At 44.9% G+C, this 15,482-nt stretch overlaps 1 protein-coding gene across 3 annotated transcripts in view; it reads right to left on the bottom strand.

Annotated features, from left to right (window-relative positions):
- PID1 (phosphotyrosine interaction domain containing 1) overlaps positions 1–15,463 on the bottom strand; it is an 84,949-nt gene extending 69,486 nt beyond the window's left edge. Inside the window, exon 1 of one of the 3 annotated variants that reach the window (XM_027650752.1) lies at positions 15,389–15,463. In XM_027650752.1, the coding sequence (XP_027506553.1) occupies positions 15,389–15,418 (30 nt within the window). In that variant the 5' untranslated portion in view covers positions 15,419–15,463. Of the gene's footprint in view, positions 1–4,537; positions 4,625–14,265; positions 14,285–15,388 lie in introns of those variants that run through there. The other 2 variants (XM_027650755.1, XM_027650753.1) reach the window with 2 other exon arrangements.
- Positions 15,464–15,482: the final 19 nt, after the last annotated feature.

Below are 15,482 nucleotides of genomic sequence, written 5' to 3'. Positions count from 1 at the left end.
ATGATTTGAAAGAAGGCAAACAGCTCTGCTGGGAATCAGCAAGGAAACCAGACAAGTTAAGCAGTCATTTGCAGGATGATACAACAGCCAAATAAATTACACTGAAACCTTAGTGTCAGGTCACCCAAGGAAATGTCCATGCTGCAGAGCCACCACCCCCGGTTAGGAAACATGCACCACACAACTTTGCTGAGTGGTGCCAGGAAATGGTAGGAATGGAAACAGCTAAGTAATACTAAAAAACTCAGAGGGAACAGGGTCCTCACAATCTGGAATAATTTCATCCTCCTGAGTTAGGGTAGCTCAGAAAGCTTGCAGGGCAGATTGCTAAGAGGGATTGATGCCAGTGAAATTCTGCCCACGCAGTGTCAAATCCACTATGCTGACCCATGGAGAACTGCAACAGGCAAAGCCAGAAGCCAGCATCAAAAAACCTGAATTAACAGGAAGGCTGAGCAGAAATCCTGATGACATAGGTTTGCCACTTTTGATTGCCTATTTTCTGGAAATACCAATATCTCCAACCCCAACTTTCCTTTGCCGACCAGTAACAGCATCAAAAACATCAAGCTCAGCAAACCAACAGCTGCACAGCACCTGGTACTGCTAACAGCTCCTCACTAACCTGGTTTAAAAGCCGAAACAAACACTACACTTTTGTTTCTAAAGGCAAAAGCTGGTTATCAAAACCCATCTGTCACTGGCCGTGCTCCGAAACACGTCTCACGGTAAATTCCAGCTTGCATTTGCACAACCACGTGCAGAGCACACCCCATGCACGGGGCTCCAGCAGCCACACTGACCTACCACTTGTCTCCTTCAATACAGTAATGCTGTATTTTGCCCACTGATCTAGTTCTTTAAAAAGAAAAAGGAAAAAAAACAAGGCACAATCCACTGGCCCCTGATCCAGCAGCAAAGTTGTATTTTAACAGTGATTTCAAACAGGAGCAAAGCCAAGCCTGAATCCTGAGATTATCCTTTGCAAAACCCCAGCATCGGCATTAGCAAATGAAAAGATCAAATCAGTTGGCTCAGATAGGCTGTTATTTCTGTACCTATATTTATTAACACCAGGTACATAAAACTGAGAAAAAAAAGGGCTAGAAAAACACACAGTGATGTTAACCACAAAGGCAAACTGAAGGGATGTACCGATCCTTTCCTTCAGCCAGGAAACATTTTCAAGCTGTTTCTTTTACAGCTAGTCACTGGGTAGGAAATGCTTTTTAGACAGAAAAATATTTTCCTTTCCAGAAGACGCCATAAAATTCATGCACAGAGCACAGTCTACATTTCAATGAGAATTAATTACTTGTTTACTGTGGTAGTTCATTACACAGCTAAATCCCCACACATTGTCTAAACAACTTATTTCCTCCAGTAAGGAATGGTCAAATGAAACAAAACAATGTGATTTTCTTAAAAAAGAAGAGGCAGAGCACTGGTAACACATCTGGAGGCTGTAAAAGGCTGAAGAGAAACATTAGAGGATGTCCTTTGAGCACCTTCCAGTTTTTTATAAGTGAAAGTATTCCAGAATAAAATGTTATCAAATATAATGGAATTGAGATGTTCTAATATACAAAAATATTGTTCTAAACCCAGAGCTATTAATTTTTAAAACTGTGGGCTGTAGTTTATCATTAGCATCTAGAAGTGAAGGATGGTTGTAACAGTCAATTCCATTTCTCCCCAATGACTAAATCATGTACTAGCTAAATCATTTATTAATGTCAAGGGGTGACATTTTTCAATTAAGATAATGAGATTCTGGAGGCTCTGGCCATCTGAACCCTATCTGTGAATACTCTTGCTAAATTTAAAAAAGAAAAAAAAAAGGAAAAAAAGGAAAGCAGTCTGAAAAACTGATTTTACTTAAACTGGGTACAAACTGTTTAGCATTAATCCTACCACATATCTGTAGCTACATACCAAGGACAAATATTTATACTAGTAACCACATGCCGTTAAGCGTTAACACAGGATTAACAAGATATTAATTGAATCATGAACATTTGAAACCAAAATCATCTTGCTCTCCATTGTAATTCTTCGGCTCCTCGGGTGAAGGCTCAGCCTTTGTCCATACAGTGTCTCGGCAAACAGACACACAGCATCCTAGGTCTGGCTGATCTGGGAGAAGAGGGCAAAGCAGTCAACGGAGAAAACCAAGAAACAGCTCACTCACAGAGCAGGGAGTGGGCAACCTCCCCACCATCCAAAGTGTCCTGCTGATCCTGTGTTAGGTCCAAAGGAGAAGGACACAACCCTCCAGCACCAAATACTGCCCAGGAATGAAGATATATATTCCAGATCTTTGTAAATATGACCCCTGTAAGTGAGCATTCTACCCATTAGAACCTTCTCTGTTAACTTCCATGGAGCATCTATAACGTAAGTGCTGGTAGCAAAAACCTTTCTGTTTTTCTTTTAGCCATCTCACACCCACTGTTCAAAGTAATTCCTTATATTGACCCACTAGGAAAAAGAAAAACAAACAAACAAAAAATCTAAAGAAAGCATAAATAACAACAACTACACAGTAAAAGTTGAGATTTTCAGAATAAAACTTCAAATTCCCACAGAAGGTCAGTAAAATCAAGTCAGAAAAATAACACCACATTAGACTAGTTGGTTCAGACGTTACTAAGCGCTGGCCAGACTCCACATGCTTTCCCTTTGCTTTATTTTACTTACAATTAGCTTGCAAGAGACGATGATTAGCTAGAAAAACCACATTCCCTTTTGACCTCCAGGTGTACAAAGCAGAACAGCATTAAGTATTTCCTAAAGCAAGCTCTGGATCTGTATGCACAGTGCAGAAAACACCACGTGGAATAAGCAGCCCCAGCAGCAAGTCACTGCACAGCATTTATGGCACAAACTCTCACTGTGGAGCCTGCCAGCTCCCAGTCAGATTGACCAAGGCAGGCACTGAGTGTCATGGCAGTCTCAGGCAGACAGCTGCCTCCAAACTCTCTTCCAAAGCTTTGTTTGAAGGCTGGACCTGTACAAACTACCACACACACGAGAATTTTACAAAGCACAAAATCACATCGCATTTCTCCATGATGGTGTGTGCTGGCAGCTCAGCTCCCTGCTCCACTGGAGATCTGGGCTTTAGCATCTCTGTACCCTGTTTGTACCCATAGTCAGGAAGGATTAGAAGGGTCAAAGAGTGCAACAACAACATCAAGTATTGTGAATCACCCAGGCAAAGCAAGTGGTGTTACCCTGGTGCAGGCAGCATCACCCTCTCTTCTCCAGGATATCGTCACTGTACAGGATCCAGTCACCTTGGCATTGCTGGTACTGCAGTCACCTTCTTCTGAGTGGAAAACCCAATCACATTAAGGACATGATGATATGCTTAAAAGTCACTCCTCCATACCTCCAATAGATGGACAAATTGTGCTGTGCCAGTTTGTCCCTGTTGCAAAATAGTCACCAATTCCCTCAGAGCACTCCCAACAGCCGTGATCCCTCCCTGGCCAGTCAAGCCTGCTGGCATTGCAAAGGGAGCTGCTTTAGGCAGAGAGTCCCAATAAAAGGGCTTTAGTAAAATTCTGCTGCCTGAGGAGACCTACTAACTGGGATGCTACAAAGACTAACTTTTCTGGAAACTGTGTAGCACAGCCAAAGCACCCCTGGTCTGACAGCTCTGCAGCACAAGTGCAATTATTGAAAGTGACTTTCTTAACTAGAACTCCTCAAATATATAACATTTCCTTACTATCAATATGGGAAGTCACATATGGCACTGGTATGGCAGTGTAAGGACTAGGTCATTTTAAAGCAAATGTTCCAGTCTGATTTTATGCAGATTTATACCGAGTTGTAGAGCTCAGTACAGGCAAGATTTAAAAACCTCCCAGAAAACTGCGTAAAAATAACAAAAATAAAAATTAAAAATTAAAAATCATCAGATAGATTTTGGGGAAATGAGGAAGAATATGACTGCATTTTCCTGTCATACACGTATGGATTTGAGAATAACAAAATGTTGGGAATAATGGGGTTTTTTCCCAGGATGAGAGAGACTGCATTCTAACTTCAGCTCTGTGACGATGACTGCTGGATAAGAAATGCTTGTCTGTTCCTGAGAAATGCTGAAAAAAAAATAAAAAGCAGAGTGGGCATTTTAAACCCTTTGAAGAAACAAATATATGAAGCATTCACAAGAAAATATGAAAATAAGAAAAGGACTCAGAAACTGACTGGATTCACAAATAAGAGGCAAGGTTTTCGGCTGAAAACTGAAAATATTTGCTGAAGCCCTGAGGGCGTGTGGTGGCTGCACGCTGTGCCAGGAGGGGGCTGCAGCCACCGTGGGGCACCGGGGCTGGTGATTCTCTGAGCACACTGCCAGGCAGCCACCACGGCCCCACACCGACCCTCCTGTGAGGGACCCATACTCTCTTTTTCGCCTTAAGGAGGGGAGGAATCTAGCAACTGGGAGGCTTATTAACACTTCCATAAATACTCTGTAAAGCGGTTTTCCCCCCACCCCAAAGCAAGCGGGCGGTGCACTCACTGCGTGACACAGACGTTCCTCTGTCGGATACAGAGCAGCCCCTTATCCAAACAGCATTAGAGCCCGGTCCAGAATGACTTCAATAACACACGCTTTCCAAAAAGAGTCATACAGAAAAGTTTAGTTCAGCTTTCTTAGACATTAAATCCTGTCTCATGTATCTAGTCTTCAAAAAAAGGAGAAAGAAGAAAAACAATTAGGTAAAATTTGGACTCTTAAAAACACATGAAGTTTCTTTACTCAATCAGAGTAAAAGAAACACATGGTAATTCCACTAGCATTAGTATTGGCACTTAGATTTACAGCAACGTTCCCAAGATCTGAATTTGGACCAAAAACAAGACCCACATGCCTGACCACTCATGGACCTCTCGGGTCCCCAGTTGATGACCTGCTCCTCCTACCCCCAAAAGCTCTACACCACTACAAAACACTTAACTTAGTCCAAAGCCTCCTTAGATTCTGTCTTTCTCGTAAACACCCGTAGATACCTTCACCTGTACAGACCTCACTGCCTCACAGAGCTGGACCCTGCTCTGACTTGCTGGAGTTCAGTCCCAGGCTCAGAAAACCAGTGGGAGCTTGTCTGGCCACAAGGGTGAAATCCCTAAGTTGCAGCTGTCTCTTTACAGGTGAAGATCTGGCCATCCCTCATTTCAGCTCACACTTGCAGTTCAACACCTCTTCAAAAGTTAGGGGAGATGAGCTCCATCAGTTCTGCAGCCTGAAACTTGTCAGCGTTTTACACGTCAGCAGGATAGGGGAGAGTGGCTTCACAAAAGGAACAATTAAGCAGTGACTAGGTAGAATTTCAGTGAATATTTTTCTCTGTTCTGAAGTGCCAAGGCTTATCATCACCCTTGATTATGAAAGGCAGTGGTCTCATTCATTTAGAGACTGGTCCCAGGATGTCCACGATGCCCAGAAAGGCTGCCCTTTGCCTCACCAGACTCTGCAGCAAGTCTGGTATTTCTGACAGGGCTATTTCCTACACCAGGCAGTCCCAGTTCTCACTGGACAGCCCCAAGGAAATGATCTGAACTTTGTGTGTGATAGCTGTTGAGGAAACGAAATCCCAAGTCATCGCAGTGGGGTAAGTCCTGGGAACCCAGTGTCCTGTTACTGAGCCAGTAGCTGCAGGACTGTGCAAGGCAGGTACAAGGAGTCAATCACACACGACCTCAAAGCTACAAGAAAGAGAAAGAACTGAATATTGCAATAGTAATCTGTGGGAAGAGGCAACATGAGAACCTACGTTTGCTCCTGTAACCTTTCAAAGTGTGCAGCTTGTCCTTCCATACCAACTGTGTGTTTTAGAGCTACAAGCTTAAAACATTGCCCTTTGAAAATGTTACATGTCCCAATAACAAGCTTCAGGCTCTTTACAGAGCCTCTAAACACCAGATCAAAACAAAAGTCACTCACAAACAAATGTTTCCTAACATTCCTTATACACCACAGAAAAGTTACATTGCCATCTCAAATGGCAAGATAAAAGTTAATGAATTCAAAGGCATATCCCTATGCATGGAGATAAGGCTGCATGCCTAAACCTGAGTGATTTAACACACATTTATCAAAGTGAACTATCCAATCTGATAGAAAGTAACATCCCTTCTGCAGACTTCAGCACTGGTGCTCCATCAACATGAACGTGGCAGAGAGGATTCTGCTTCCCCCATCACCCCAACTACATATTCCAACAGGCAGGTTTGCTGGTGGCAAAAAAAAAGCCAGGGCCCCAAATCCACAGTTCCCAGAGGCAGCCCAGTTCACGAAGGGTGAACCTGACCCCAGCTCAGAGCGTAGTCAGCCTCTGTGCCTTGTCCTTGACTGGAGGATCACTGAGCATTGAGCGTCTCAGAAATCACTGATGGGTTTGCTCTTCGTTGCCTACCAGAAAAACAAGCACCCAGCACTCTTTAACAGCACTGCACATCTCTCCAGCAGTTCATTTTAGCAGAAGGCACCAAAGCTGTCTTTACTATCAGGATTTTCTCAATCACGCAGTACCAGGCTCAATAGGCCCTTTCAGCCACACTATCAAGAGGACCGACGTAAAATTTTCAAAATATCCTTCCTTCTAATTCTAATCCAAACAACAGAGCACAGCTGTGAAAACTGAAGCCTGTGCAGATCTGCACTGCACAGACTCCTTCTTAAAAGCACTGGGACAGGATTCAAGCTTCTACATTTTCTGATTCAAATTTATAGTCAGGCACAGAAAATTCCCATGGACTAGGGAAAAGAGAAAAATGCTTAAGCTGACAATTTTCTCAAATATAGAAAAAATTCACTGCCGTCTTCTGGTAGCACACTGTGCAGTGAGTCAGGGCAGAGGTCCACGTTATGCCCCAACACCCAGGCAGCTCAGGGAGCTGCAGCTTGGTGTTTGCTTAAGTTCCAAAAAAGTATTTTTCTGGTCAAAAAATGGAAAAATATAATAAATTCCATATGGAAAAGCTAAAATTAGGCAAAAGGTTCTGTTAAATAAATAGCCTCAAATAAGGGGAAAAAGGATTTTCCCTGTTTTTGAAGTCTCACATATTTTTTTTCCTAACAATTTTACTGCTTGTCTTTATGCTCTCCAGTTCAAAGCTGAAAGCAGAAGTACCAGTGCACCACAACAGAACTCTTCTCATCATGTTCCTCTCCCCAGCAGAAGGAAATACTAGAAAACAAAGGACAAAATTCTTTAACATGACACTAGAAACCAAGTGCAGCATGTTAATTTGGATGGGACAGTTTTGATGAATAATAACAGAAATTTTGTTTGCCTGTTTTTTAACCAGAATGACTGGAGGCCAGGGTGACTTCTCTCTCCAACAAACTATACCATTTTCAGGTCAGTATCACTGTGATCAGCTCAGAAAGCACAGATTAATGCTGACAGCAGGAAAAGCTGGTCCCCGCTCTGGAGAGCCTCCCCCTGCAGCCAACTCAGAGAGGAAACGCTGCATCCAACCATCCCTCCTGTCTCCCAACACCTGAGCTCAGGGAAGGAATGGAGAGCTAGAAACTTGCAGGTTCAGATGATGTATTTGATGTTGCCACCATCACCATGGAGGTTCCATGCCCCTGATCCCCCGCAAACCTTAAACTCTTATCCTGCCTCCCACCCAGCAGTCAGTCTCCGGAAGAAGCTCCATAGCAGGGAGAATTGCTCATTTTAAATGAGACTATACGAACACTGTGGATCTCCTGTAGCAGCTCAGGATGGGATTGCTGCCCTGCCCTACAATCATCAGGCTCAAGGTCTGTACTGACCCCAGTGGAGTTTGGACCAGACTCCACTGCAAGATTTTCAGAGCAGCTACTTCACCAGTGGGACCAGACTGAATATCAGTTCTCCTCTACACTCAGTGAGTGGGGGAGTTTTCAGAAGAGCACAGTCCACCAGGTAAAACACTCTCTGGAACAGCCTGGCCCTAAATGGAGACTCTGAATACTTGTAAACTTATTCCAGGGTCGTTCTGAAAGCTTCCCATGAGACATATGGAATAACCACCTCTCAAATACAGAGGGGAACCTGGAATGAGAAGAAAGAGGTGGCCACAAATCTGAGCTTCAGGACACTTAATTAACTCTCTATCTGCTCTCAGTGTTCTTGGCAGTTACCATCAAATATATCTGGAGAAAATGTTTTCACATGAGGAGACATTTGAAAACTGTTTGGCATAACACAGGCCCAGTGCCACAAAGGAGTACGGTGCAAGAACACTGACTGCACTGGTGCTATAGCACAGAGATCCCAAACCCAACAGCACTGTGCTCCCAGCATGGCTCAGTCAGTAAAACTCGTCATCAGCAACTCAGGTTAGAAATGTAGCAGTTCACATTGCCTGGAAGCAAAATCAGTCATTAAGCTGTGAGAGGAACATTTATTTATATGTTCCCAAAGAAAACATGTATGGAGGTTCTTCAGAAAGATCAACACTCCAGAAGTCATCCCCAAACTGCTAAGGTAAGTGTCAGTGCAATGAGATTAACTTAATCATGCTATGGCTGTGTATAATTTTGTTGAAGCACCATCATTAAAAGAATATTAAATAGCAGCAATACAAAAATTTTTATTTTTCCTTAAGATAATATGCATCTAAGATTTATATTTACCACGCCATATTTTCAGTATTTCAGCAGGAAAAACCAATCACGAAAAGTTATATTAGGTCTTGTCAGGACACTTTTACAATCACCCACATTTAAAATCTTTGGTCTCAGCGTTCTGATGCACTTATTCAGAAACATCTCAGAAGACTAACACTATCACCTGTAACTTTTCCAGCTACTATTTGAAGTGTCAATAAGTTCAATTATCATACATGAAAGCACTGCGTGGGGGAAAAAAATTGTAAGTACTAAATATTGCTTAAAGGGACCTTTCAGCTACATATTTACATGTCTCTGAGCCAGACTCTCACCTTGCCTACACAGAGAGCTAGTCACGAACAAAGTCACCACCATGCTCCTGTCTGGGTGAGGATTCCAGCCCAACACCTCGGCACAGAGTACACCTCCCATCCCCAGCCAGAGGTCTGTCTGCTGGGAACACAGCCATGCTCGGAAGGAAACGGTAACGCTCAGGGCACACCACTGCTGACTGTCCTGCTGGTTGACACCAGGGATGCAGAAAATATGAAACAGGCAGTTAAAATGCTGAACTACTTAGACAGAATGCTTTAGTTTGCCTTCCTTCAAGGAAATCACTGCTTTATTTTTTTGTCTTGGTCATCAAACAGGCTGGCAGTCTCATAAACACAAACTAGTAGTACACTATAAACGAACCCTGAAGATCATTTCCCAGGGGGCTTTCCACAAGGCACTCACTGATTTTGATTTTCTTTTGGTCAAGGAATGCTTCCCAAAATTAACATTTTTGCAAAGCCATTCATTTTCTACAAAGAATAAATAATGTAGAAAAAAGGAACTGCCCAAGCTAAGTGGTGCCAGATGAGCCTGCTGGAATCATGGGGCTTTGTTTTAAAGATTCCTGACTGCTGTAAAGTCATAGCAGAAAACTAGTGCAAAAACTCTGATGCCTTGAAAGATATCCTGAAGCTATGCAGTGCCAAAACACTGGGCTGTAAGACTTCAGACATTTGCACCCACATGACTCAGGCTTAAATTTCAAATACTTTTCACTTTTTCCTTCTGACATAATATTTAATGAAACCAGAGTGCAGTAGCAGTATCAGTGCTGCTATACATGTCTTGCAGTGGTTTCTGCCTAGACAGCTGTTTGAGTGCTTACAACTTGCTTGTGCTTGGCTTAAAAAGGTTTTCCATATGCTTTTAAAAATTGGAAAACTATTGTTTCAACTGACCGTATGCTGCATTTTTAACACACATATGCATCTGAACAATGAGAAGGATGAGGATCTGATTTTGAAAGCACCAACAGCACCTAAAGCCACACTACATCTGAACACATGCAAACGTCATAAAACTACTGTGGCTGTGATCACCTCAAAGCCATCACACATACGTAAGTCTGAGCTGACTTTTCTTTAGTGAAAGAACTTTCCAATATTCCTGATAGGGGAAAGACATCTGATGAGTATACTAGTGGTAGCAGATGCATGTAATATACATGAATTTAGCAACAGAGTCAATGATCCCAAAATCCAAAAGTATCAGTAGATCGAAGACACAAGGTTAGAGGGTACAGTAACAAATCCCAGCAAAACAAGCAATATGTTTATGAAGCCCTGGAGAGCAGTGCCCACAGGCCAGCTGGAAGGAGAGCAACACCCCAGTACTGTTGCTCTCGCTTTTTTCACTTCCATTAATAGCTACACCGTGTGTTTACTGCTATATCTTAATGATGTGGAGGTATATTACATCAGCAACTCAAAGACTATGTAAAGCAACCTTACACAAACTTATTTCTCATGGACTTCAGAGGAGCTGCACAAGTTACACAATGGCAGAAGTAAGCCTCAGGGTTAAGGAAATCAAACTTGCCCCAGTAAAGGACCTGAAGTTTCCTGCCCTCCCTCACCCACTTCACTTCATCTCCTCTTGCCCACCCGCAGCTCTCCTGCACAGTATTTCACAGCACATTAGAAGAGATGTGGAACTCTACTTTACAAAAGAAATAAATTCTAGAGAATACACTACAGCCATCTATTTTTAAATCCTTGTCCAAACCTGTGGGTTTCAATAAGAATATTCAATTTCCAGATGAGCAGACAGAGAATCACTGAAGTCCTGCTGTGAACACTTGGCTATTTGCACATCCGTATGGAGTCACTTCACCAAACCATATCCAGCCCCAAAGGTCTGTGACACAGCACGCCTGCCTGTTCCTCTCCAGCTCACCCCCCGCCCATGTGAGCCCACCACCTGTACCACCTGCAGCAGAAAAGTGGGAGCTTCTCTAAAAAGAGGGCTCGTGGGCCTGGCTCAGCTCAGGGACACCTGGCAATGCAGCACAAGGCTGGGCAGCACCTCTGCTCCAGGGCAAAATGTATTTGAACACGGCGATCCCTATTACCCACATGTGTTAAGAGAAGCAGAGAAACTTATAAACAGGGCTTATAAACAGCATGACCTCAGAAACTATGCATCCACTGGGATTTATTATCTAGAAACAATGCCTGGCACCAAGCTTCCAGGAAAATGTAGGTTTCAAAGCCAATAGCAGCCATCTCTCAGGCAGGCACACGAAACTGTGTGAAGATCTTGTTTGGTTTCAAAAATCACTTCAGAGTCCTCACGGGAGCATCAATGAGGCCAACAGCTCCAAAATCCCAGCTGCACTGCCGAGGGCTGCTGAACCAGGCACAGAGGGTACATTTGGAAATCATTTTAAAGAAGGATTTCTGAATATTTTCAGCATCATTTCAACACGTGCCGCTGCTGCAAGCATCAAGCCACAAATCAGCGCACGCTGCTTATAACCATCGATAAGGTCTGCTGCAAATACAGCAATGAAAACCATACCAGGAAGGTACTGTGAGCCTCGGGCTGGAGTCCCAGCATTCCCTGCAGGGAGAACAACCCTTAAATACCTGAATTAAAGACTAGAAGGCACACACATGTTTGGTATATTCACCCATGTCTAACCGAACATGAAACAGGAATGCCACCACAGAAATTACAAGGGAAAAAGTCTCCCAAAACCAGTCCCAAATCACCTCATACATTAAGTGTGAATAACACTAATCCTGTATTATCTGCAAAATCACAATCTTCTTACCACACCAAAGACTTGCTGATCCCTGTGGTCTATTCCTGTAACATCCCAGCTGTGTGGTTTCCCTTGTAACTGACTGTCCCTCTAACTTTGGAGAAAATGGATGAAATTTCAATGTTGCTATAAGTGAAAAGCAGGCTTCACTGTATTATATTTTCAAGAAAATTCCAGAAACTTGGATATTTACATTTTTCTAGCTTACTCTTCTAATCCATTTAATTCAATTCAACATATCTTCCAGAAACAGCAGGGCTTCTTCATTAAGCAGCAGGATAACAGGAAAACCTTCCATCAGAGGGATCAGAGGGAAGCACAGAACAGGCTGAGCAGAAAAGAAAAAAAAAAAAAAAAAAACACAAAAAAACCCCCACCAAAAAAAACAAGAAAAACTAAAAAACAAGTGATCACAGCTTATTCCAGCAAAGCCAAAAAGCAAGGCCCTGGGAAGGGGGGCATATTTTAATAGCATATGAAGCTTTCAGCAGCAAGTGGCCATGACAGCAGTGGGGGCAAGTCCAGCTCGTGCCCCAGCTCACTGCATTTTGCAGCCCAGCTGCTGATGACACCTCATTCCTATTGCGTATGCGTGAGCTTTGCTGCTGACCTCACTACTGGAATTGTACTCATCTGGTCAACGCCAAAAATTTCAGCACAGACTATGAAACTTGACAGGACTGAGCACATTTGGAACAAAAGCAGATTTTAATGAATGGCCACAGACCAGGAATGTGCAGTCTTGCCATACACTGTGTGGAACTGGGAAAGGAGACCCATGAGAATAGATGACCCTTGTACTCTTTGTCAGAACATAACAGGAGCCTTCACACCGCGACGCTCGCTGCCATTTAAGTTAAACATACACAGTTTGTCTCAGCAATGAGTGCAGGACTGACCCATACCAACAAGCATCCACTTCCAAAGTCAGTTCATACTTTCCCTTACTAAACCAGGCCAAAAGAAATATTCTGAAAGATGAAAATATTTTCTTTGCCATTTACTTAGTACAGAGCTACACCACGGACTAACAACAGACCTGCACTTCGCCACAGCTGGATATCAACGCAAGATACATGTGGGTCAAAATTAAGCCACATACCACGCACACATTAGACTATCAAGAAAGCAGCGCCAGCTCCACACTTTCTGCACCCATACATCAGCCTGACATAAAAGACAGGGCTGTATCTGCCATCAGACATCCCCAAATATCCTACAGCACTGACTTGGCATAACCCGTAATCCCAGAATATATTAATAGAGACCACAAGACGTCATCTACTCTACCCAGTGACCAAACACTACCCTGCTGCAACCAAAATCCCATGCCCAGCACCCTCCCAACACTTGCTTGTCAGGCAGGGTGAGCACTTGTAATGCCAGGGGCAAGCAGAGGGCCCCCTTAAACACCCCCATGGCACCAACATTTGTTTCATAGCAGCTAGGTGCCAGGACAGAGAGCCTGGGACAAGAGAGCAACATGGGACACCTGAAACTGAATTAAGATGTTGAGGGGGAGAAAGAAGGGGAAAAAAATGCATTTATGCCTTGCACAAGATCTCCTTGGGGGGCCAAGGAGCGCTGCCAGCAGCTCTGGCCAGGCTGGTGACTCACAACATGTAAAGGGAAGATCAGGCTACTTGAAAGGAACAGGCTTCAACATTTTTTTGGAGATAAAAAATTCAGAGGGGTTGGGGATATTGCCCACATAACTCTGGCTCACACGTGTACAGATTAGGATCCAGCTTTTGAATACAGGATCTCATCCTAGTTATTCTCAGCTAGGGAATCCTTCCTCTCACTGCACTCATTTTGTCTACTGTTCACTATGTTGTTATTTAACCCCTTACGTGAACATGGAACTATTATGAGATTCTTGCAACTTCTCCAAGGCTTTCCCTATCTCTCCAGAGCTGGTACAAGTCCAAAGAATCATTTAATTCTGCAATTTTGGACCCTCCCGGTTTGTTTCTTTAAGAGCACTTACAGCAATTCATGTACTTCCTGTTGGCAAGAACTGCATTTACAGGCACTCAGCATTTCAGGAGGCTAAGGATGCCCGGAGCCTCCAGCTAGAGGAAACCATCAGTAGGTTGCACAAAGTTAGTGGCCACTGCTGAAAGCTTTGGTGCTTGTGGCTCTTATTCAGCAATAGGGAGGAGCACAGGCTCCCCTTAGTACAGGCCTGTGTTGTTCTGCAACCGGTGAGAGGCTCAGAGAGCACCCCCTCTCCAGGCAGCCTGATTCCCCACAGCAGACAACCATTGCTACCGGCTCCCTAAGGCAAGACCCCTAATGGTGCATGGGATACAGCCAGACAAGGCTAAACAAGGTCACACTCAAAACCTTACTCTGCAAAACACATGCATTTAGCTGTCTTTAGCCTTGCATGCTCTTGTAGGCAGTATCAGATATCTGTGATAATAGCCTCTTGCTATTTCAACACCTCCCAATTCTACAAAGGGGACAATACAATCCAGACCAACACAACACTACTAACCTCAGCTTTTCCTTTCTCCTTCCCTTCACTCACCTTCTCCTTTGCCCCCAGGTGCTGGGTGCAGCCTCACCTGAGGTCTGCCCCCTGCAGCAGCATCTCCCCAGGGAACACTCCCACCTCCACAACCTGCCCAAGACTATTAACTCCCTCAGACAGGTGATCTTGCCACTTGTGTCTAGCACAGAGAGCTTTCTGACTAACACACGGAAACAAGTAAATAATAATACGCTCACATGGTTTTACCCTTGAATCCATCAACTACGGGCGTGGTACATAATTTCTATCCACTAAAAATCAAGTTTCGTATTGTAGAGAAAAGTATTGCTTCGTAAGAACAGGAATTATTCCTATTACTGGCTGGTGCAGATTAAAGATCACGAATCTCTCAGCTTGGCTCTACTGTCAACTCCAATCAAACCCCTGAATTTTCGGCTTGATGACATCAAAGAAAATTCTCAATTTGAATTGCAAAAGTAGTAATAACCTTTTCTTGTCATCTGCTAAGCCCATTGATTCTTATTAAAATGTCCAGTTCTCTCTCACTGGACACTTGTTCTGGAAAACTACATGAAACCGACGCAGTGGAACCACAAAGTGAGTTTTATTTCACCTCGCTCCCTGCCTGTCTCAGATTTCCTCCGGACTATGCAATATGCACACAAGCGCACACGAACACCGGCACCGCAGAGCCCGACCCGCTGCCGGAGGGTGCGGTGCGGGGGTACGCCCGTGACCCCGAGACACCCGGACCTGTGGATGTGGAGGTGGCAAAGGACTTCCGCGGGATTTTTTGTGCCCCGCGCCCCGCTCCGAGGGACCCTCCGGCACAGCGGGCCCGGGGGTGCCGCTCACCTGAGTGGGGCGACGGGCGAAGCTCCCGAACGGCGCGTCCCCCGCCGAAGCCCCGCTGAGCCGCGCCGCCCCCCGCAGCCGCCACCGGAGCCCCGCCGGGAGCGCCGGAGCCGCCGGGCAGCGGCAAGCGGGACTCGGGATGCCGCCGGAGCAGCGTCCCCTCCGCACCCTGTATGTGTGTGCGCGTGTCCCGCGTCCCCCGCACAGCCGCCCTCCGCGCAGGCGGGGGGAGAAGTTGCCACAAACTCCCGGCGCGGCGGTGATGCCCCCCCGGCCCCCGGTGAGCCCGCGGCCCCGCGCGTACCTGCAGCCGCTCCGTGGCCGGCTGCCACATGGTGCCGGCGGCGGGAGGCGCTGCCGAGCGGGCACCGCGCGCGGCTCTGCGGGCGCGCGCCCCC

Source organism: Corapipo altera, unplaced genomic scaffold (assembly GCF_003945725.1).
Source record: "Corapipo altera isolate COAL_440 unplaced genomic scaffold, ASM394572v1 54, whole genome shotgun sequence".
In the NCBI taxonomy this organism is placed as follows: Eukaryota; Metazoa; Chordata; class Aves; order Passeriformes; family Pipridae; genus Corapipo; species Corapipo altera.
The sequence above is the reverse complement of the archived record's forward strand: the minus strand, read 5'-3'. Positions and strand labels throughout refer to the sequence as shown.